At 40.0% G+C, this 24,454-nt stretch overlaps 1 protein-coding gene and 2 long non-coding RNA genes across 5 annotated transcripts in view; 2 read left to right on the top strand and 1 right to left on the bottom strand.

Annotated features, from left to right (window-relative positions):
• Window positions 1–3,638: 3,638 nt before the first annotated feature.
• On the bottom strand, window positions 3,639–4,531 carry LOC149127826 (uncharacterized). Its single transcript, XR_016229071.1, has 2 exons — window positions 4,396–4,531; window positions 3,639–3,932 (listed from the first exon to the last, which is right to left on the bottom strand). It is a non-coding gene; the product is annotated as an uncharacterized LOC149127826 (long non-coding RNA).
• A 234-nt stretch (window positions 4,532–4,765) lies between these two features.
• PDLIM3 (PDZ and LIM domain 3) overlaps window positions 4,766–24,454 on the top strand; it is a 32,433-nt gene continuing 12,744 nt past the window's right edge. For all 3 annotated transcript variants that reach the window (XM_008250705.5, XM_008250698.5, XM_008250702.5), the window contains exons 1-3: window positions 4,766–4,968; window positions 14,593–14,744; window positions 15,959–16,043. In XM_008250705.5, coding sequence (XP_008248927.1) covers window positions 4,876–4,968; window positions 14,593–14,744; window positions 15,959–16,043 — 330 coding nt within the window. In that variant the 5' untranslated portion in view covers window positions 4,766–4,875. The remainder of the gene's footprint in view (window positions 4,969–14,592; window positions 14,745–15,958; window positions 16,044–24,454) is intronic.
• Window positions 20,586–23,661, top strand: LOC149127825 (uncharacterized). Its single transcript, XR_016229072.1, has 2 exons — window positions 20,586–20,668; window positions 23,474–23,661. It is a non-coding gene; the product is annotated as an uncharacterized LOC149127825 (long non-coding RNA).

The raw sequence follows: 24,454 nt of genomic DNA, 5'->3' as shown, positions 1-24,454 counted from the left end.
TCTTTAAGAACTCAATTTCATGGGAGAAATGTTCTTTTCATGTCATGTATGGATTTCATTAGTTCATGCATTTGCTTCTTATTCTAAGTAATCCTGCGAACAATTTTTTGAATTCCACTTCTAGCATTTCTTCAATCTTTTCATCTTCATAATCTAGTATTGAAGTGTTGTGTTCCTTTGAGGGCATCATTTTGTGTTCCTTATTTCTGTTTCTTGAATTAGTGTATTTATTATTCAGCATTTGTGGAGATACTCCTTGGTTTCTTCTTTGTTTTTTCTCTGTGGTGGCTTTTATCTTTGGACTATTCCTCTGTGGATTAGTGGAGTGTCTACTTTTTCTGTGAATACCTAGAGGCATGTGGTGGGTGTAGCCAGCAAGCACTGTTCAGTGCTCCAGGGTGAAGAGTGTCCAAGGTGATGCCCAGGTTGGGCATGGTAAATCTCCTCTTTATTTTTTTAATCAGAGGGAGGTTTGTTCTGCTCTGTTAGTGTAGACTAAGCTCACCTCCTCTCCTCAAAGGAGACCAGTGCCTGGGCACTAGCCCCACTGGGTATAATAGTCATCTGCGCTGCCACAAGAACTACACAAAGGATCTGTGCAGTCCTCGGTGTTAGCACAGAATCCACAGCAATGTCCTTCACCAGAGGACCAGGGAGCCCTGAGCATGTGGAGCTGCCCATGGTGAGTACCCAAAGTCTCAGGCATACCCCGAGACCTCCCATGCAGCCACAGTGTTTCCACAGTTCCAGCACACAAGCTTCCCACAGTAATGAGCACCCAGCCCCCTGTCAGTTCTCCCTACCAGACTCAGGAGTTTCTGCTTGACTGGTTGCTGGGTGCTGTCTCAGCTGTTACATATGTCCAAAATGGCATGCACTCTCTATCGGCTTGTAGGAGGATGTCATTGCAGGGTGATCAGAGAGTATCATGCTCCCCCTTTTTTTCTCCTCTAGTTTGGCAGGTATATTGTCCCCCACAGGGCTCGATTCTGGATTCCCTCCAGGCTCTTCCTTCAGCTTTATCACCAATGGCTTGGGCTGCTTTTATCTGGTTTCACCTCACTCTCCAAAGCTGGTGCAGACTTTTGGCTACTGAGGTCCTGAGTTGTACACATCCACACCCTTCATGTAGGTCCAGTGTCCTAATTTGTATGGAGTTTCCTCTGCCATTTTCTCCCTCTTTCCTGAGATTATACCCTCCCACTTTTTTTAAACTATCTTCCCCAAGATCAGAGTAACAAGCTCCCTCTGTACTCTGCCATCTTAATCCAATCCCTTGCTGTATTTCTTAAACATTTTCTTCTTTTTAGTTATTCCACCATTCATGAAAACCCCAACACAGAAGTCTGGGAGCCACACAAATCTCTTCACTTCTCCCTAGTCCCTCATGTGAGATTTGTTCCCAGGCTGTGTCTATGAACCTCTGAACAATTCCCCTATTTGCCCACTCCTCTGAATCCCAATTGCCTGGATTATTACAGTAAGTTTTAACTGGACTCCCTGCTTTCCATCTTCTTTTAATATGTTTCATCCTCCTTCCCCCACCCTGAGGAAGCTGGGCCAAGGCCAAAGCTAGGAGCCAGGAATACAGTCTAGGTCTCCCAGCTGGGTGGCTGGAACCCATTTACTTGAGCCATCACCACTGCCTCCCAGGGTTCAAATTAGCAGGAACTTGGAGTCAGGATCCAAAGCCAGGTGCTGAACCAAGGTACTCTGATATTCGACGTGTCATCATAAACAGTGGTTTAACCACTAGGCAGGAACCTGCCCCCAGAATGGTGCTATTAAATGTGAATTTGATTATTATACTTGTTTCCTAAAACACTTCAAAGGCTCCTACAGAATAACATCAACATTTTCAAGTAACATACAAAATCCCTTCTGATATGACCCTTGACTACCATGACCCTTGCTTCCTACCTAGCTCAACTCAATGCTGAGCTCTATCCAGCTATCTATTTCCTAAATAGCCCTCTGCTTCTTGCCTCCCTAAACAATCCTAAACAGCTCTTTCTTCCTTACATATTCTCCTCCTATTCTCCTCCCAATTCCAGCTACCGGGGAAGCTCTTACTTACTCTTCCAGATCCAGCTCTGACATCCTCTGGAGTACTTCACTCTTACTCCACCTCTGTGCAGAACAAATGTCCCATTGTTTCCTTTAGAAAGGAATCAAGAAAACAAATGGAAGAGTCATGCCAAAAGGACCTCCTCCTCATAGATCAGCACCCAAATGGAAAGCAGAAACCTCTAGGAGAATTTAGGAGTGGGCCAGAGGTTCTTCCTGACAATACTCCCTCACAGCCCTTCTCAGTCCACTCTGACAGCCACCTCTGATGGCTTCCTATTGACCTCAGGACACCTCAGGACATAAAAAACTGCCACTTTATGTCCCCACTTGCCATACTGCACAGCCTTAAGAACTCACCAGGTAATATATTGATATTGTGCAGAGCTTGCCTACATCTAACTGATGCCAAAATGACCAGTTAGCAGAGAAAAAAAAAATATCAGATAACCACTGGGTTACACAAGCCAGCACATGTGGTAAGGTATAAACAAATGATTTTTTTACAATTTCACAACATCAAATAATTTGTCTGATTTTTTTTTCTGAATTGACCTCTGTGTGTGTCTGTGTGTGTGTACCATGCCAACACAGCCAGTTTCTGACAGAGGAAATGTGTTCTGCACTAATACAGCCAACCCAAATAGGCAAAATCAACAAGAATATATGATGCTTATTTCCCTGATAATCCAACCCAGGTGGAGCACTGGAAAATGTCTGGAACTAAGTAAACATGCTTCCAATGGGACTTTCCTATGGTCCGCCACAGTAGGCAAATAGTACCATCCTGGTTCTGTGATTTACACTTCTCCAGGCAAGTCCAATTTGCCTGTCATTCCCTAAATCTCTTTCCTTTCCTCCATCATTCTAAAAAAAAAAAAAAAAAAAATTACTTCCAAACAGACTGCTCTCTTCAAACTATGTAGCAGCTCTGCAATCCTAGACTGATCATGTTGGCTCATTCTTGGGCCTTTTAGACATTTCGTATTTCTCTTCCTTCAGCCTCCCCCCGGGTCAGTGGCCATCAGGCCATGCTGAGGCATAACATAAGAAACACGTGATCCCACACAGACAGAAACAGAACCCTACCCAGATTCCCCCTCACCTAGCACACACTGGAGTCAGGCAGACGTGGGTTTTCAATTTTAGTTCTACCTTCTATCAGCTGTGTGATTTTATGTAAGTTCTTAACGTCTAAGAATTTATCTCCTTACCTGAAAAAACTATGGGTGTCATGACAGCAATCTGTTGAACACTAAGGATGAACTAAGACCACGTGTGTGAAGCTGTCACTGCAGCTCCTGGTCCACTGAGATGCTCAAAGAACAGTCCTCCCCTTCCTTTTCCTCCCTGCCGTTTCATCTAGTTAAGCGAGTTCTCCTGGCCTGCCTTATTCCAGCACCACTGGGCACACCACTTGCTGCAGCTTGACGCCTAGATTAGTGCGACTGAATTTAAGGGAGGTGACACCTGCTCCATTCAAACTTATTTCTATTTATATTGAGTATGTTGATTAATCATCCATTCATATGCACGTCTAGATGGTTCCATGAGTTGGGAATGTTTGCACATTTTTACTTTTTAGATTTTTCATTTTTTAAATATTTGATTTATTTATTTGAAAGGCAGAGTTACAGAGAGGGAAGGAGACACACACACACACAGAGAGAGAGAGAGAGAGAGAGAGAGAGAGTCTTCAATCCACTGTTTACTCTCCAAGTGGCCCCAGTGGCCAGGGCTTGAGCCAGACCAGAGCCAGACCAAAGCCAGGAGCCAGGAGCTTCATCCAGGTCTCCCACGTTGGTGGAAGGGGCCCAAGCATCTGGGCCATCTTCAGCTGCTTTTCCAAGACCAATAGCAGGGAACTGGATGGGAAGTGGAACAGCTGGGACTCAAACCAGCAGCAAGACGGGATGCCAGCATCACAGGTGGTGGCTTTACTTGCTATGACACAACACCAGCCCCAGCAATGTCAACTCCAGATTTCTTCATTTTAAACAAATAAAGTTTGTATATATGAAGTTCATAAAAATGTGCAATCTCAATTCCATGTTCCTACTATTTTTAAAATTCTCATATCTGCATTGATGTGTAATACATACACATAAATATATACAAATATGTAAATATTTTTAAATATGGAAATACTTGGCATTTATTATTTAGACCACACCAGGCACTGTGCAGGGATGCCTCATTTAATTCTCAGAAAATTCGCACGGTAACTCAATGAGATGGGTACACCTATTAGCCCTATTTTAGGAAACTGGGGCTTAAGAACCTTAGATAACTCGACCTAAGTCACACAGTAAGTTCGTATCAACATACCCAAAATTCCTAAAAGAGTAGTTGCGTTGACGAAGCCTCTGTTTAATCTCAGTTGAAAGCTCGGAGGCTGCGGTTTGAGTGCTTTTAACTTGCAGTAAAGCGCACTGCTGGACTCGGAGAGGGAGATAAACAGGAGGACAGGTGTTAAAGACTGCGATGGCAGCTGTAACCCGAGGCCGGCTCCGCGCCCGCCGCAGCAGGGGTCTGCGAGGCCGCACCCAGCCGGTGCGCGTCGGTGGACTCCCGCGGCCCGGGCGCGCCTCTCACTTCCAAAGTTGGAGCTCTCCCGGGTGGGAGGGGGCGGGGAGGAGGGGAGGCCGGTGACGTCACGAGGGAGAGGGGATAAAGCGCCCCCCGCCGCTGTCCCGGCGAGGACTCTGCCCGGGGTGCCGAGTGGGCTGTCCCTCTCGGGGGAGTGAGGGCCGCCGGTCGCTGCGTCCCGCCGCCTGGGAGCCCCGGAAGGCCGCGCCAGGAGACACCATGCCCCAGACCGTAGTCCTCCCGGGCCCTGCGCCCTGGGGCTTCCGACTCTCGGGGGGCATAGACTTCAACCAGCCCTTGATCATCACCAGGGTAGGTGTTTTGCGGACCCCGGCCTCCGGGCAGGCGCGCACAGAGCCAGGGAGGGCGGGCGGGATGGGGGTGCCGGGGGATCCCCGGGCCTCGGGCTCCCAGCCGCTGGGGCAGCAGCAGCGCGACAAGTGGAGGCTTGAAGGATGCTGCGCCGTGTGGGGAACCTGCAAAGTCGGCTCGGAAGGTCCCGCACCCTCTCGGTCCCCAGCAGCTTCCCAAGGGAGCGCTCCAGGACCGCTGGAGGGCTGCGGAGCCTTCCCGTCTTCCGCACCCCATCTCTCTTGGGCCACAGTTGGGGTGCTGGCATGGGGAGGTAGGGACGCAGGCAGGCGGGTGCTTCTTGGGGCTGGACACGCACCTCGGCGTCTTTTCTTGTCTGGATGTAAACTTCAGCAAGGCGCTGTTCGCGGGGCACAACCTGGCTTGGCCAAGTTGGAGCCGCTCGTATCAAACCAGGCAGGGAAAATATTACTAATGTGTGTTCCTGGGTTTCCAGGCATTTTGAACAAATATTTTCCAAAGCTGGGGACTTGGCTTAGAAACCATCACCTATAATTCAAACTATACAGAAAATGAGTCTGATAGGTTAATTTTCCTGATAGAAAGTAGCCATCCAGACTAACTCTGGAAATAATACTTTAACACACTGTCAAGCTTTTCCTTCCTTAACAGTCTCTAACGTCTTTTCTAATTAGAAGAAGGAAGTAAATATAAAACCTAGTTTCTAGAATCAATATGCTAAAGTGTAAGTCTCTTTGATTTTTTTCCAACTTAGTATCTTTCTCTCTAGAAAATTATTGTTGGTGTTTCAGTTTCTACATATAAATCATTTTAAATTAATTTCAATGCATAAACTTTCAGGATATTATACTTTTATTTTCAAAATGACATGGTATTTTCTTCCTTTATGTTGCTTATATTGTATTTTATAAATGTGTACTATATCATCTGACATAGATTTTGAACAAGATAATACCTTTTAAATTATGTTCTATTTATATATATATCTGTGAGATTTGGGAACCCATGTCCTTTCTAAAACTTTTCAACACATGTATCACACACATGTATACAGTGGATGGAAGATTTCAAGCTTTGTTTCACATTTTTCCAGAACATATAAACACATCTGACATGTGTTTTTATATAAAACGTGAAAACAACGCACCCCAAAAAATGTTCCTAAGTAAATTAAGCAAAAATGCTTCAGTGATCTGCGCCAAACAATTCCTTTTATAGATTTACCAAAGAAAACAGTTTCCATTATCTCTACAGAGAAATATTTTTAGTTTCTGGAGTGTGGTTTCCATTTGTTTATATTAAATGAAATAAACTTTGACTCCTACAAATCATATTTACATTAAATCCTAAAGAGACAACTGTCACAAAAATCCTTTAAGAGATTTATAAAAGAAATATTTTGTTCTTACTAGATAACATGTCAATATAATTAATTATATGTTTCAAATTTTGAGTGTTGACATTATAAATGTTTATTTTAAGACAGTATTTACATTCTAGAATTGGACTCAGCACTACAGCAGTTATTAGTAAATGCATTTTATATAGAGACAGTGATTATTTAAGAATCCAATTCTATCTCAGATTTCTAACTCATAACTAACTGTGTCATTCATTTTGACATTCGGTTCAATAACAGAGCATGACCAGATATGATTATTTCATTTGAATATGCCTATTTCTCTTCCATTAATTTAACCCCAAGACAGCACATAAAACTAAGTTATTTTCTAGCCCATGTGTTCCCAAAGCCATGTACAAGGAGTTCTTGGAAAATGGAATTAAAAGAGAATGTGACTTTCCCATGAACTTTCTGAAGCTTTTTTGTACATAATAGATCCTTGCTGAGACGTGAACACACAGTCACTTGGAATTTTATGCCTAGGTGAACACCGAATTGAGAATATTTCCACTGAAATCATGAGAGTACTTAAAATCATTTGGGAGGCAGAAACTACTGAAAATAATTTTAGAATGCAAAAATAATGATTAGTGTTATTAGGTAGCAGAATTATTCTATTACATTTACATATTTTTAAAAAGGGAGTAAAGTTGTATTTTATTATTATATCTTATGTTTGCCATCACTCTTCTCAGCACTTTTTATCCACTAACTCACTGAAATCTCACAATGACCCCATGAGAGCAGTAGTAGTATTATCCTCTTCTGCAGATGAGGCTAGTGAAGTTTCCAGAGTCCATTTGCCTGCCAGTAATCCAAGTGGCAGGACAGGATCTGATGCCAGGTCTAACAGCCTCCAAAGCCTTCATTCTGAAGTCCACAGAGGTGAAAAATCCCACAGAGGATTCAGATCTTTCTAGATAGGTGTTTTGTGCCATCCAAGTCATCACTGCTCCTGTTGTTTCTGTCTTCAAGATCAACAACTTTCCTTTTTTCCACCACTGTTTTTATTCAAGATGTCAAACCTTCACACCTAGACATTTGTCCTTCTCCAGTTCACCCTGCATATTCTCACCAGCCATCTCTGTTTGCATCACCACTCCACAGAGAATAAAATGTGTGGCCTTTAGCATGGCACTTGCGGTTTTTTGCCTTTTGTCCTAATCTGAGTTTCCAACTGCATTTCCCCCATCTCATCCTTGTCTCTCTGTTCTTTCCCTCTTCTCTCTCCACCCATAGGGAGTAATGCTAGGTCATGTAGGATTTCCCTCGTGTGTCTCTGCTTCTGAAATCATTTCCCCCCAGAATTCTCTGCCCTCCCCCAATGTCATCTCTGTCTGCAGAAACACAAATACTTCTTCCAAGCCTTCTTCTAGTAACAATAATTTCATCCATTTGATGACCATAGAAGGAATTTTCTAATTTGAGGATCACTTAGTGCCCAGTACAGTGTCTAGAAAATCATAAATATTGTATGGTAAATAAATACACTATGTGAATGATTGACTAAATTGTCCTCTCTTTATATAACTGGATTGTCATAAATAGATACACATTGTATTCTCAAAAATACTCCACAATAAAGATAAATGAAACTTGTTTTGCTGTTAGTTGATTTATCTGTTTTAGGTAAGTTCTTAAGCATATAAAGAATTGAACTATCAATGTCTACACTTGATGTCAAAATTTTCTTGTAAACGAAATGAATTTCCTGAAGTCAATTAAATCAGCTTTTGTCCTCCTACAAGCTGTATTCTCCTCTCCCTGCCCCACACTATACAAATGCAGACTATAGAAACTCATAACCAATGGTGCTCCAACCAAAGTTTGTAGGAGGGAGGGCGATGAATACAATTCTCTCCATCAACTGAAATGACTGTTCACAAAATTAGGACAAAGTGTTCCCACCCCACAATGTTTACAATCCAATTAATCAACCAGGTAAATCTTTGTATCATAAAAACATGAAAAGTAAACTACATTCAGACACTGGATATCCTAAAACGAACTCAGTAATTAGTTGTGATACACACAATTTATAGGAAAGTTATTCCTAGGCAATAACTGTGTTATACTTTGTGCAATAGAAAAACCTAAGTTTTGGATCTTCAGTTTAGTGGTTATTACAAACACCATATATACTGGTCTTGGCATTTCACAGAATAAAGTTTAAGTTTCACATATCTAAGTGAGCTTCTATTCTTCCTCTTTGAAGAAGATTCTGAGAAGTCCCTCTCTTAAGTTTTTGGAACATCCAGAAGGTGGATCTGCTATCATAGGTTACATGTTTATTGTCTGCTTTCATAAAGTTCCAGTATGGGTAGGAGGCAAGCTGCTTTTGTGTACATATATAAAGCGATTGTATACCTCAGATGATAGTATGCCCTTTCTCATCATTTCTCTCTTCCCCATCACCACTTCCCTCTCTCACTCTTCTTTTCTATTCGGAGCACACCCAGGGTCATTATTAGAATCCTAACATGAACTTGGGGACCAACAAACGAGTGTCAGTGCATTCTTAATTTTTGCATAGAAAAGTGTATAACTTTAACATCTTTCATATTTAAAATTTGAACTTTTAGAAGGAGTATTTACAGTTGAATGCAATCCTATTCCAGGCTGAAAAATTATAATAGAAAGGTTGATTACCTTTTTTTCTGTTTCATTTTGTTCTAACAAAAATTGTGTCTACATGAAAGCACTGGTTCATATGTTCACAAGTGTCAGACGTCTTCCAAATGTCTACCTAGTGCAGAAGGTCTTGTATATGAAACGCACTGTGAAGGATACAATCACAACTTAGATGGATTTCCACCCTTTGAGAAGTCCACATATCAGTTGAAGAGAAGGGACATGACACAATCTTTCCAAGATCCCACAAGAAAACCAAAGCCAATGAGATAAGATGAGGCAGGGGAAGAGATTACTTGTAGGAGAGGCATTGTGGGATAGTCGAGGAGCTTGGGCCATGAAGTGAGACAGACCTAGGTGGGAACTTCAGGTTTTCACACACTGGATGTGTGACCCTAAACAAGATTCTTATACTTCTGATCATCCATTTTCTCATTTTAAAATAGAGATAAGTATTTCATAAGATTGATTTAAGAAGTAAAATAATATAGTCAATAATAATACAAAAGTAGTTCTCAAGCTTGGTTGTATATTAGAACCACCTCAGATAACTTAAGAAAACATTCAGGGACAGGTGCACACAGAAATTCTGATGTAACTGGTGTGGGGCATGGCTGTAAAAATGCCCATTGCAGCCAAGTGCATCCAGTGCAGGAGGCTATGGATGTCAGATGAGGCATGCGGAGCTTATTACGCAATGGAGAACAACTGAGTGATGGAGTTTGTCACAGTTTTGCTTTGAAGGGCAGTGCAGCCCTTCAGTATATACTTCTCTTGCCCCATAACTATTTCAATCGTTTTTATTCTTAGCATAAAAATCATTTCAGAGCCATGTTTTTATTTCCCTTCTGTCTCCCATGGTAAGTAGAGCACTACAGATGCTTAATCTGTACTTTTAAGCTAATTTTTCTCCCAAACTGTACCCAAGTAATGTGCTGATGTGTTTAACAGAAACCCTCTGACACACTTGTTTAGAACACAAATTCCATGGCTCCTCTTCTCGAGACTCTGATGTCTAACTCCAGACTTCTGGAGTGGGCTAGAGGTCTTTATGTTCAACAGGGACCCCAGGTGATTCTTAGAATCAGACAAGTTTGAAATCATGGTGCTCAGTGGTTGTTGGCAGTACTCTATCCAGTTACCTTTCTAGTAGTTTCAATAGTTATGATCATGATCATGAGTAATAAATAACACATTGAACAACTGTCTGCCTCTTTGTAGCTCTCTTCTAATTTGGGAAAACAGTTACAATGAACTGTGAAAAATAATACAGGAATCATACAAGGCTATAATATTATAATAAAATAATTCTGGGAAATAACAGATTTTTGTGATTAAGCAATAGTTTAACTTACTAAAACCAGGCCACTTTTACATTCACTTTTTGGTCACTAGCATACTAAAGTTGAAATGTAGGAAGAAGTAAAGTCATCTGTCATGTTTTCTCCTCTCATTCCTCTCTCTACATTCTTTTTTCTTCCTCACAACCCCCTTCAGGAACTGAATACAAAGTCAGAAGTGAGGTCTGGCATCACTGTCAACCAGTTCTCCTACCTGATTTCTGAAACAGCTGGTGACATAGCTATGCAGTTTTTCCTAACTTAGTAGAAAGCTGCAGTTACCTTACATACCTCTCCCCCTCTGAAAAATAGAGGCAGTTGTCTTTGTCCAGCCTCTCACAGAGCTGTTGTAATGGTCAAAAGTGTGTTAAGGAGCTTACAAATGTAACATTTTGCATCAATATAAGGTAGTATTGTTAACTTGAGTATTAATACTATTAATACATTTCAGTTACATTCAATATCTAAAATGTTTGACTGAGGTATTCATTATCTGAGCTCAATGGATATCTAAGTTCAGATATCCTACTTCTCATTCAACCTAATAGATCTAAAAAAATGCTCAGTTTTTCACTATCAGAATTGAGTATTATGTAATTTCAAGCTCCTTAAACATATTAGAAAAGCTCAGTGATGTGTTAAAAGTGAACATATTGGGATGGACATTGTGATGCAGGGGGCTAAGCCCTTGCTTGGGCACACACATCCAAGGAATCAAGTCCTGCGTCCACTTCCAGTCCAATTTCCTACAAATATGCAGCCTTGGAGGCACAAAATGATGGCTCAAGTAGTTGGTTTCCTGATACTCACGTGAGAGTGTGGGAGTCTTGGATGGAATCCCTGGCTCCTGATTTCAGACTGGCCCAGATCCAGTTGTTGCAGGCATTTAGGGAGTAAACCGGTGTTTGGAAGATCTCTCTCTGTCTCTTTCTCTTCCTCTGCCTCTCAAATTACATTTATTTATACACATATGAATGTATATATAAATATTATTTTGTAACTATATATTAATGCACTATACACAAAAATATGTTTACATATCAATTAAAGGAAAATATTTTTAATTAGTAAAAAATGAAGGCAAACATGTTTAACCAAGATTTCTGGTGTATTAACTCAAAGAAAAGAATCCTGGCTTTAGATATTTCAGAATACAAGGTACTGATTTTTAACAAGAGAAAATTAAAAGTTTAGGATTATTTTTATCCCTACAAGTCATGCTGAGAATGGACACTCTTGTTCTTCTAACAGTTCTGGGACTGGGAGGATTTCTACATGGAAAATGAAAATCCTTCTAAAGGCTAAACTGTAATAATCCCTGGTTCTCTTCTCCCAGAGTCTATCAATTGTTCCTATTGAAAAATCAACATAATCCCTAAACTGAGATGATTACAGAACTAAAATTAGTACAATAAACATTTGAGTGATAAAATGGAAGATCTAGGACACATAAAAATGTTTCATTTTGGAGATTTTATTTATTTAGATTAACTTGTATCTCTCTTAGAACCACAAAGTCAAATGGAATAGCTAGAATAAGCAAATTGAAAAAAAAAAAAAAACAATTAATGACTAATTCTCAAATAAAGCATTAGGAACAATCTAGTTTGTTCCTGGATGAGTTTGAGATTTAAGTCCTTTGTGTTTTTCTGATCTAAACTGTGGGAATTTCCTACCATTACAGTAGGTTGACATTAATAGCCACAATCTTTGAGTTCATAGGGACTAGTTCATTCTGAACTATGATTTAGGGGGCTTGTTCAATCATTCTTCAATTAAGTGTTCATTAATTTTCTACATTGGGGTATACAATGAGAAGCATTAGAAATTCTATAGGCAATGGGTTACATCCCAATAACCCATAATAAATTGAAAATATTGTAAGTCAAAAAAAGCATCTAATGCACCTAACTTGCCCAACACTGTGGTTGTTTACACCTATGATCAAGTAGCTGACTGGGAGCACAGCCCATTGCTGCTGCCCGACATCTCCATGACCAGTCTGGGAAAAGATAAAAAATCAAAATATAAAGTAAAACTTCCATTGAATGCATATCACTTGTCCACCATGGCAAAGTCAAAAAATCCTAAACTGAACTGTTATAACTCAAGTATCAAGTGAACACATACTATGTACAGCCTCAAGAGCTTCCAGTCTTGTTGGGAAGACAGACAATGCACAAGGAAACAAGCAACAGTACAAATGCTTTTCATGAAGGAACTGAACAGAGCACAATGGTGAAGAATGGTGGTGGGCGAGACAGCAGAAGTTACTTCAGATGTGTAGGGAGATTTCTCTGAGAAAGCAGCATCTGAAGGACGAGAAGGAGCAACCAGGCAAAGAGTGGGTGTAGCATTTCAGGCAGAAACACCTTTGCCTGAAAAGGCCCAGAGAGAGTAAAAGCTGAGTCAACTCAAGGAGCTGAAAGGAAATCAGGATTATTACAGAGCCAGCAGCTTTGTGAGAAGTAGGCAGGGTAAGGCCTACATGAGGCTTAAGCAGAGTAGGTATAATGATTAAGGTAATCATTGCCTTTACTTGAACAGTCAGCATAGTACTAATTTCAAATTTTCTATTTTCAAATATTTAAAATAGTAAACCATATTCTCCCCTATGTCCTTAAGTATTCCTTTTCTCCCCCACCTCAGAAAAAAACTTGTAAATTTCTTGTAGAAATCATAAAATTGGTCTTGCATTTGAATCTAGTTTGATAGTCTCTGTTTTTTAATTGGTGTATTTAGATCATTTAGATTTAATGTAATTGTTGTCATTTCATTAAAATCTACCATTCTGTTAGTTGTTTTCTGTTTGCTCCATCTGTTCATTCATGGAGAAGAGACAATGAGTGAATGTAAATTTCCCTTGTGTCTTTAGTTTACAGAGTTTTATATGCTCATGCTAATTAGTTATCAATTTTCAACAATTTCTTAATAATTATAGATGAATTCTTCTTAACAGCTAATATAGTAGCCACATCTTCCTCCATGCTCTGCTACAGGTGAGCCTGTGTTCACATCTTATCTTTCCTGGAAGGCATTTGGTTTTCCTTGGATTTCAGAAGAAAAGTTACAATTTTGTATATTACATGACTTCTTGTAAGTGCAAGAGGAATTCTTTCTTCCAATTTCTCCACCTTATGTGCCCTGGATTTGTTTAGTCTATTATAACAAAAAAGATAGATTAAGTATCCTATAAATAACAGAAATTTTTTTCTTATAGTTCTGGAGGCTGATCAAGTTACCAGCATTGTTGAGTTCTAGTGAGGCCCCTTTTCCAGGTTGCAAATAGTCAGCTTCTTGCTGTGTCTTCATGTGGTTGAAAGAGAATTAGTAACTCTATCTGAATCCTGTTTATAAGTGCACTAATCACATTCATAAGGGCCCAACCTGACCTAGTTACTATACAAAGCTCCCACCCCCAATTACCACCACATTTAAGATTAGGATTTCAACAAATGAATTGGGGAGACACAGCATATAGTCTATTGTATGCTCTCATGTGAATTTCTAAAGATGATAAACTATTGGAATGCTAAAGCAATTTCAATTCAAATATAAAATTATTTAAATATAGTAAAACTATATAAAGTTCTGGATGACAAAAAAAGCTAAAGAAACAAATTACTAATTTAAAACAGTGAAAATGTGATTCAGACAGGGAGTTATAGAAGATGTTTTCAGGGGCCAGCATTGTGGTGTATTGGATAAAGCTGCCATCTGCGATGCTAGCATCCCATGTGGGCACTGTTGTGAGACCCAGCTGCTGCACTTCTGATCCAGTTCCCTGCTAATGGGCTGGGAAAAGCATTGGAAGATGGCCCCTGCCACCCACGTGGGAGACCTGGAAGAAGTTCCTCGCTCCTGGCTTAGGCCTGGGTCCACACTGGTTGATGCGGCCATTTGGGGAGTGAACCAATGGATGGAAGACCTCTCTCCCTCTCTCTGTAACTTTTTCAAATAAATAAATAAATCTTTAAAAAAAGAGAAGAAAAAGTTTTAAAGAGAATAAGAGATGTGATGTTGGATGAAATGTGGTTAGTAGAAACCAGATTTTTTAACATAATAGGAGAATAGAGTTAACACAGTTAATTAAGAGCTATTGGAAGTTAGATTTAAGATTACCCACCCAACAAAACATGAAAAATGTTACCAAGTTGAAATACAAATATCAGATGCAAAACTCAAGATATTACAAGATTTTTTTTTTAATGATGCCATGATTTCTTCCAGATTACTCCAGGAAGCAAGGCGGCAGCTGCCAACCTGTGTCCTGGTGATGTCATCCTGGCTATTGATGGCTTTGGTACAGAGTCCATGACTCATGCTGATGCACAGGACAGGATTAAAGCAGCAGCACACCAGCTGTGTCTCAAAATTGACAGGTGCTTCTTAATTGACAGTGTCAAAATTTGATCTGTTTTGCAGGAGAACCTGAACCAGACTATAAATGGTTCCGTCCTCCCAGTGTGAAAGAGTGTCACAGGGCTTGGAATTTTGATTGCCTTTTTTATGTATCAGTCGCATAAGTCTCTTCTTCCCTAACATCAGTCAAACCGGTTGTTGACAAACCATTTCTAAAAACAATTCTCTGGGATGTGAGAGGCTAAAAAAAATTTTTTTCCTGTACTAACACAGTGTATTGACTATGAAAATACACCACAAAGCTCTGAACAGCTCAACTAGTTATACTGCTGTTCTCAATGTGGTTGGAGAATGGGATGGAATTTAAATAGCATCCTAAAAGAATCACTTGATTTTCTAAAATATGATCATGTTAAAAACTGGTTCCTGGACGCTGTTGGTTGTTTTGTATACAATTCGGTCCAGAAGAATGTTAGAAAGTATATACATGAATGTGTTAGACACTGGCACATTTCTGACCAAAAAAATAAATAATAGGAAATTGAACTTAATCTCTTGCCATCAGACCCATAATCTGAAACTAAGCCATGAAAATAATGATGTCTTACCATGGGAATTTGTGGTTATCCTGTCACCATGTGTTGACACTTTTCCCGGCTGTGGTACAGAAGGCTCATCCAGCCAATCTGCCATTTCATGGGGTGAAATACATTCTTTCTCTATCTATGCATAACCTGTGTTCCTACCAGGCATGCAGTCCCTTTGGAACCACACGGTTGTAGGTTGATGCATGAGAAGGGTTGGACAAAGACATTTTTCTTAATGCCAATAGCAAATGCACTGGGCAAATCACCTATTGTCTCCCGTAGTAGCTTGGGTAGGCCAGAATGGAAGTAGAAGAGATTCAGGGCATTTGCCTCATGGCGATCTACACAGTGCACCTTCAGAATCTCTCTTGTACTGTTTCCCACATGCAGTAGAAGCCAACTTTCTCCAGAAACTTCACAGTGTACTCCATGCAGCCTTGATCCATTCTAGATTCCTCAAAAGAACACTTAAAGTCAAAAAATAATTGGGTGGGAAAATAGGGAATAATGTTCATAAACAAAAAAATTGCTTTGTCTAAATTAGTGTGAGTTGCTGCTATTTTCACAAACATAATGGGAAATTAAAGTATGCTAAAACTGGAAGTACCATTCAGATTTGGAGTTTATGAAATTTATTTTCTTTACAGAGCGGACACTCGCTTGTGGTCCCCACAGGTCTCTGAAGATGGGAAAGCTCATCCTTTTAAAATCAACTTAGAATCAGAACCACAGGTATGAATTTTAGAGTACATGATATATTTCCTTTTAAATGATGGGAATGCCTTCCCAGAGGGAGAAGAGGCAAATGTAATCACTGGAACAGGTCACCCAATGAAGCAGTTGTGTCTTTACTCTCTGTGATTAATTTACATTGGCTATGTCTTCTCAAACCAAGTGAAAAAGAAAAGTATGGCTAGGCAAACATCTTATTAAAAGACAAATATGTTCTCATAAGGAAAATTTGGCTAAACCTCCACAGAGTGCACTTTTTCAGTTCTTATGATGAACTTCTGCCAAATGGCTGTGAGGTAATCCAAGAAATTCAACTTGTTAAAGCAAAGTAAAACAAAAAGTGGAATTTACCATTTGAAACAGGTGTCTCCAATCTAATAGTTATTGTGAACCTCAACCCTTCAAGATCTTCCCCAGATCTTATTTTACATTCTTCTTTAATTCTAAATTCTGGCATTCTATAATTAGATTTGCTCTAAGAAGAGTTTTACATTGTGTTATCATAGTGAGATTCTGCCCAGACAGCTGAATTGCAAAAGATAAAGGATTTCCCCTTGAGGCAATTCTAGCTAGAGAGCTAAACTAATCTAATCTGATTATTTATCTAACTGTGGTCAGTGTCAAAAGGTCCAAGAAAAACCAAAATTAAATCAAACCTCGATTGGGATGTACTGAAAAATCTAATTAAGAAAAGGGAATTAGAACTTCTACTTCGAAGCTCCCAAGGTATAGAAGTGCAGAGGTTTAAATCTAATATCTCCTTTGAAACAAGTACTAGTCCTAAACTGAGTAGATGTTATGAGTGTGTGGTTTTCCTATGCATCTAATGAAAGTGAATTGAAGACACATTTGTTGCAGCAATGCTTCCCCTGTCAGGATCAACTTCTGAATTTGTTCTTTCAGCTTTCCATGGTCTACTTAAGCTTCTATTTTCTTCTGCATAAAATAAATATAAAATAACAGGGCTTTCCCAATGATTTAAACAAAATAATGCAAAGAACTTGGCACATTGACTTACTCAGAGAGATACACAACTAGGTGGGAGCATTCACTCTTAGTGAGGTTCCCCGGTGCCTCCAAGCTGTGACCAGGAAGCCTCCTGCCCTTTCTCAGTGGTGACCCAAGAAGCTGTCTATGTGATAGGGCTTCCTAGAGACCAGGAACTCCCTCCTCAAGACTGTAACAAGGGCCATGACACATCATGTGTACCAAAGCTCTGTTTTTCACTAAAATACCCCTCATCCCAGGGTAGAGAAACATCCCGAGTAATATAATAGTAATATAATATTATAATAATATAATAATCTTTAGAGGGAATGAGTTAGATTTTAAAATTAGATTTTTGTCCTAGACTTTTTGACTGAAGGGAAGTCAGGGTCTGAGCCTAAAATTTGTTAAGAGCAAAAAGAGGTGCAAACAAATCCAAAAGGAGTGAATGGATGTAAAATATTCATGAAAGCAGGAGCCCTGAGTTTGTTCTCTTCTCTTTGGATTCCCAAGGCAGAGCCCACAGTGGGCACTCAATAAATAGGTGATTGGTGAATGAAAGGAACTCAAGGGCCTATAGATGAACTGTGCCTTTTCTAGCACTGCCCTGGACCAGTTCTGAGGACCAAACGTACACATGATCTTGGGAGTTGAGAGGGATATTGAGACTTTTTGCTCTTCAGGGTGAGTGAGCAAAAGTCAAAGAGGAGGGCGAGCACTGTGGCATAGTGGGTTAAGCATCCACCTGCAGCACAGTCCTGGCTGCCCCAATTCCAATCCAACTCCCAACTGATGGTCTGGCAAAGCAGTAGAAGATGGCCCAAGTGCTTGGGCCCCTGCACCCATGTTGGGAAACCTGGAAGAAGCTCCTGACTCCTGGCTTTGTATCGTCTCAGCTCCAACCATTGCAGCCATTTGGAGAGTGAACTAGCGGATGCAAGACCTCTCTGTCTCTACCTCTCTCTGTCTGTAACTCTGCCTCTCAAGTAAATAAATAAATCTTAAAAAAAAATTTTAAGTTAAAATGGATGAAACAGGTAATAAGTATAGAGAAGGGATCTGAATTCTGATGGGGGCTTACCCTGTTAATCCAAAGTGGATTGGTGAATCATAATATCACTAATCAACATTTTCTCTGATAGGATAAAAGGTTGGGAAAGGGAAACTAGAGTTCTCCCTGCAGGGCTCTCACTTGCATATTGCCCTTAGCAGTAAAGCCCAAGCCTATTTGCTTCCTCCCACCCTCATCAGCTAAACTCTTGGAGACAGACAGGAGAAAAAGAGACTGAATGGTGCTGCAACAAAGGGGATGCTTAAGGCCCACACAAATTCATTTATTGGCCACTCAATCTCTTATTATCACCAGGACAAACTGGATGTAATTCTTATTCCCTTTCCCATGTACACCACAAATCCAAAATTGCACTTTTTCCTTCTGCAAACTAACTTTTCACTCAAAACTTCTTCTAATTTTTAAACTGATTTTTATCAATATAAGATAAAAGATATGGAGCCAATTAGACAGCTTTGGTCAAAGTACCAGCTCTCCAGTGAGCCTTACTCATGGCTGCATCTCCCACCCTAGCATGCAAGTGATTCAGCAAGTATTTACTTATTATTTATTTTAAAGATTCATTTATTTATTTGAAAGGCAGTTTCAGAGAAAGGGAGAGGCAGAGAGAGGAGAGGTCTTCCGTCCTCCACTAATTTCACTCCCCAAAGGGCTACAATGGCAAGGGCTGGGCCAGGCTGAAACCAGGAGCCAGAAACTATCCTGGTCTTCTGCATGGGTTGCAGGGGCCCAAGTGCTTGAACCATCTTCTGCTGCCTTCCCAGGCTCAGCCAAGTATTTCTTATGTATAAGACAACCTAGACCATGCTGGGAGCCTATGTGTTGCTAACCTCCCCCCCAGAACTGGAGTCCAAGGGTAGTTCTCTGAAATGCAGCTCCAACAAGGCCTCTTTTAGAAACCTACAAGTATTAATCATTGAATATGACTATTCCAAAAATTGGATATTAAGGTATAATCCTAATTTTAAATATTCTGTCCTCTCATCAGTCATTTATTAGCCAATGCATCCTGCATTTGGAGGTTAGAAATTATGGGTATTTGTGATACCACAAATGGGAGAAAAGACAGGAAATTGGTTTTTTAAAAAAGGTAAAGATTAGATTAAGGGCTACAGCAACCAGTCAGACAGAGCCTTTGAACATTCCATTAGTTTGAGTCATGACTAATTCTTACTGGCATCCTCCAGAGAGGCCAGTGTTTGAGGAGCTCAGCGATAAGAACAATTTCAGTTCTCCTCCTAATGGACCAAAGGATTTCTATTCCCTATGAGATTCTCAGGGCGGATTTCTGCATGACCAGTTCACATGATTTGGTACTTCCGAACAGACATTCCCTACACAAGATAGCTACATTTCAATGCATCCTTTGCTAGCTGAAAATCCTATAGCACAAACTAGAACAAAACATGATGATAAAAAACAAAGAGTAAATTTAATTTGTGAACTGAGACTGAAGAAAAGCTAAGCAATGGTTATATACCTTAGCTTTTCTTTAAGTGGTACAAAGCATGCATAAAGATAGCTTTCCCCACACAAACACCCAAACAGAGTAGGCTAGAGACAGGTGAATCTTCTAGACCACAAAGCTGTGCAGTCTGAGAAACAAATGCTAATTTATATTGTGCTCTAATGTGTGAATATTATAGATGAAAAGTTAAATGTCATTGAGCAATACAATATTTAAATTCTCACTTCTCAACCCATGTCAAACACTTATTGTTAAGTTATGTGACCTTTGCCTTTAGAATAAAATACTCTTTTTTGTTTGTTTTAAAAGTGGTAGCACTAGCTAAAAAAAAATCTGACTATCCAAGGCCAGTCGTAAATGATAAAATGTTTGTGTATTTATTTTTTGTCTTTTTCCTGATATGTAGATTTAGGCTTATGGAGCTTTTTCTTAAATAGTTATAGTGGTAATTGATATAAAATTTTACTATTTAATTTTTTTCAGTTTCGCATGCTATCTCTAAATAGTTAAACTTTGTTTTTATGAATTTAGACATGAATCTTAGGCTTCAAGGAGACCACAGAAGTTGTTTAGAGCAACTCCCAGCAATTGAATCAAGTTCTGGCACACAAGCCTGAAAATAGTCCCTGAGCCGCATACGTGCATTTCTCTGTACCAGGCATCACTGAAGGCACAAGTGCCTGTCCCTTAGCAAAGCTTCCATTCTCATATGGACCATGATCCTCATCTTTTTAATGTTAAACAACTCAAAGGCATAATGGGCCTATCACAAAAGAGGAAAGATGATCTCAGAAACAAAGATGATTCTTCTCCAACCAAGAAGAAAGCTGTCTCCTTTCACATATAAAGGATGGTGTCCTTTCATAATAAAGATGTCCTGCCGTGCACAGGCCAGTGGTGTGGGAGCTAACTAGTTTACATTTTCAGAAAATTACCTTCAGTCTGCAATATTTTGACAGCTGAAAGGCAGCCTATATGAAGTAAACGTTCATAATCACTATTTCCACTGACTCTTCCCCAGTGAGATGCAGGAAACACTTGAAACAAACCATTGGAGGGAAAAATGATTAAAGGTCAACTTTCTTTTCCATTTGAGAGGTGAGCATGAGGAGGGAGTGATTGTTCATAAATTTCATAAATTGCTGAAATACAGTAATTTCCTCATTGTGTGCTCACTTCATGCTTCCACATCATTTTTCATATATAGTTGAATCAAACACTAGGTTTCCATTGGAGATGGTAATTGCCTGGCTGCTTATCAGGGGAAGGTGGCCGTCTTTGAGTGCTGTCACTGCTGGGGTCATTCCAAGGACTTGGGAGGCCACTGGGAAAAGCCCTGTTCTCCTGGTGCCTGCACACTCTGCCGAGTTCCTTAGCTTTCACTCTGGCAGCTTTAGCATCCCATTAACTCAAAATAGTCTTTCTCACTATAAGCTCCTAACATTGAATAATAATAATTTTAAAATGTGTTAACTATTGGAATAATGACTTACTGAATTCCTAAGAGACAAGAATCATTTGGATGGCTTTGTCTGGATAGAATAAACACAAGAGCTGGACTAAATGAGGTACTTCACAAGGTTTATGGAAAAGGCAATTAAAAGATAAGTTTAGGGACAGGTATTTGGCCTAGTGGTTAAGATGCTAGTTAAGAGGCCCATGTCCCATATCAGAGTGCAGGGGTCTGAGTCTGAGTTCGTGTCCTGATTCCAGCTTCCTGCCAATCAGACTCCAGGAGGCAGCAGTGATGTCTCCTCAAATGGCTGAGTCCCTGCCAGCCTTGTGGTTACTTAGACTGAGTTCCTGGCTTCTGGCTTCAGTCTCGGGAGTGAACCAGCAGATGGGAATGCTTATCTTTCTCTCTGCCTGTCCCTGTCTCTGTCTCTCTGCTTCTTGAATTAAAACAATGTTTAACCAAAAATATAAATTTATTGTGGTGCAAAAAAAATTTGAAACCTATGCATAGTTGTTCATAATATAAACGTTCGTGAACGTTTTGAAGGCCCTTCATGTGCTTTGCACCAGGGCAGGCATTGTGGCACAGCAGGTGAAGCCACTGACTGTGATGCCGGCATTCCATATTGTAGTGCTACGTCAAGTCCAGACTACTCTGCTTCTGATCCAACTTGCCCCAAATGCACCTGGGAAGGCAGCAGAAAATGGCTCAAGGGCTTGAGCCCTGCCACCCATGTGGGAGACCCAGATGGAGATCCAGACTCCTGGCTTCAGCCTGACCAGCCTGGGCCATTGTGGCCATTTCTCTCTGTCTATATGTTTCTCTCTCTCTCTCTCTCTCTCCCTCTTTCTCACTTTTACCATTCAAATAAATCATTTTTTTTATTTTGCACCAAAAAAACTTACCTTTTAATTCCATTTTCTACAAACCTTTTGAAGTACCCTCATATTAACTGCTAGATTAAAAAAAATCACTGGTATTTTCTGTCCCTCATGATTTTCCAGAAAAAGTAAAAAGGAACTATAATGGAATGGCAAACTTCTAATTGGCTTTGTCTTTTGATTCTGTTTGACCATCAACGATGATGTAAGACTTGGATAGAATATTGCCTCTCAGTGCCATACTTAAATTGGCTGTTTAGCTTTTGTGTATACACTGTATTGTGCTTTTTGGAATGACTTTAGAAGCCCATAAACTAATGCTTTGCAAAGCCTAAATAAAAATGTTTGAAGCCCATATCAGAAACCCTTGCTTTTATGATCTGAGTAGAAAAGAAGGATTTTTAAAACAAATTACACATTTGTGACCTTTGTAATATATGTAACCAAAATGAAAATGGCAAAGAAAAAGCTTGAGCTAATTAATTTATGTGCTATTTGGAAGTAATAGTAGACATTATTGTTGCACAAACATTTTCACAGGAGCTGTCTCATTTACAGGACAGTCACTGTCCATGTTATCATTTTAAGACTAAGGAGAAATAAGGGCAGAGTATTTTTCCCCATAAAGCCATCGTAAAGCATGCCATACTTTCTTAAAAGAGAGAGAGAGAGAGGGAGGGAGGGAGAAACCTAAGTTCCACAAAGTCTAATTTCTTCAATCCTGACTGATTCACTCTTCAGCAAGCCTGAAAGATTTATAATCCACCAAAACTAAATTAGGCAATTAGCCTTTTATCTTCTTTCATATCAAAAAGTTACAAAGACTTGTATCAAAACCATTGTCATTTACTTACAATTATTTCCAGCCATAATAATGGCTGATCACAACCAGAAAACACAGACAATCCAAATTTAGTGTTAAATCAACCAAAAGACTCAGATTGTACCACTATAAATGCTTGCACACATTTTTGCATGTCCTAGGATTTGGCGTTTTTCTAAAGCCACATTTGGTTGTTGCAGTCATTCTGCTCTCTATTGCCAGCAACAATAATGCCACTCAACTCCTCAGCTATGAGCCATGATTATGGAGCAAAAACATCCAGTGAACAGGGAATCAGAGCATTTGATCACGAGATGGACTCATCAGCCAGATTGTATTCAACTCAGGCCCTCCTTTTGGGCTAAGGAAGCTGTACAATCTGCTGCCCAAGGCTGATGAGAGAAATGCTTTCTTTGCCACATCACAGGTGTCAAGTACCAGGAGAGTGGGGGCTGCTGGAGTCAGACTCCGTGGCCTGGTGTTGGAAGCCCCGTTTTCCCTGTCCTGTTTTCCAACAATTAAAGGAGTTACTAACAGGCTGAAATGGGGGAAAAATAGCATGTGTGATGGTTATGCCTGCTCACGGAAACCAATAGCAAGCATTTTGCAGCCTGAGTCTCTACAGGAAGTTGTTCATGTTCACAGGACAAGAATCTCCATGCAAACCTCTGGTTCTAAGAGAAGCAGACCCTCCCATACCTCCTCCCATCATTATTCATCTCTGACAGTCTCTTTTCTAACAGAAATCCCCATGCCACCGCTGACTCATCTGTACGAAAAGAAGAAAAACATGACATAAGCAAGAATGTTACAGGATCTTTTCATTTGTTAATGACAATGACTTCTTTCAGTATTATTTCAAGAGAATACATATGGTGGCACAGGTACAAAAGTAAATGAAATTGACATGGATGTGTGAATGAAAATGATGTTATCAAGGGTTACCTCACTAAGTCTGCCAAATAGAAGGGTCTGTAAAGAGAAACAGCACACATGTACTTTTAAAAAAAAGACTTATTTATTTATATTGAAAGTCAGAATTAGAGAGAGAAAGAGAGAGAGAGAGGAGAGCTCTTCCATCCACTGGTTGACTTCCTAGATGGTCACAACAGCCAGTGCTGGACCAGGTCAAAGCCGGGAGCCAGGAGCTTCATCCAGGTCTCCCACGTGGGTGCAGGCACACCAGCACTTGTTCCATCTTCTGTTGCCTTCCCAGGCACATTAGCAGGGAGCTAGATTGGAAGTGGAGCAGCCAGGACTAGAACTGGTAACCATATGAGATGCCAGCACTGAAGATAACCTGCTGTGCCACAGTGCTGGTCCCCATACTGTTTTTGTTGAAAGCAGGGTATAAATATGGCATAACATGGAATTCAGCACATGTACTTTTGCATTCCCTTTTGGTTTTCTTCTGTTGCTTAGGATAAAAAGTCAAACTTTGTGAAACTGAATAAGCATGAAGAGCTCTTTAAACACACAGCACGAGACCATCACAATAAAAAGGAAGGGCTTCCACATAATCCTGCTTTCATAAAATGCCTTCTAGTTTGCACTATTTTCCTAATTATTAAGGTGCTAGCATAATCCAAATTAAGAGTTTGGGTTTTTTCTTATATGTTTTTTATATGTTTTTTTTTGTTTTTTTTTTTTTGGTTTTTTTTGTTTTTTGTTTTTTTTTTGGCAGGCAGAGTGGACAGTGAGAGAGAGAGACAGAGAGAAAGGTC

This window comes from Oryctolagus cuniculus, chromosome 2 (assembly GCF_051225735.1).
Source record: "Oryctolagus cuniculus isolate XC-2025 breed Fujian yellow rabbit chromosome 2, ASM5122573v1, whole genome shotgun sequence".
In the NCBI taxonomy this organism is placed as follows: Eukaryota; Metazoa; Chordata; class Mammalia; order Lagomorpha; family Leporidae; genus Oryctolagus; species Oryctolagus cuniculus.
This window is presented reverse-complemented; position numbering and strand designations above follow the sequence as displayed.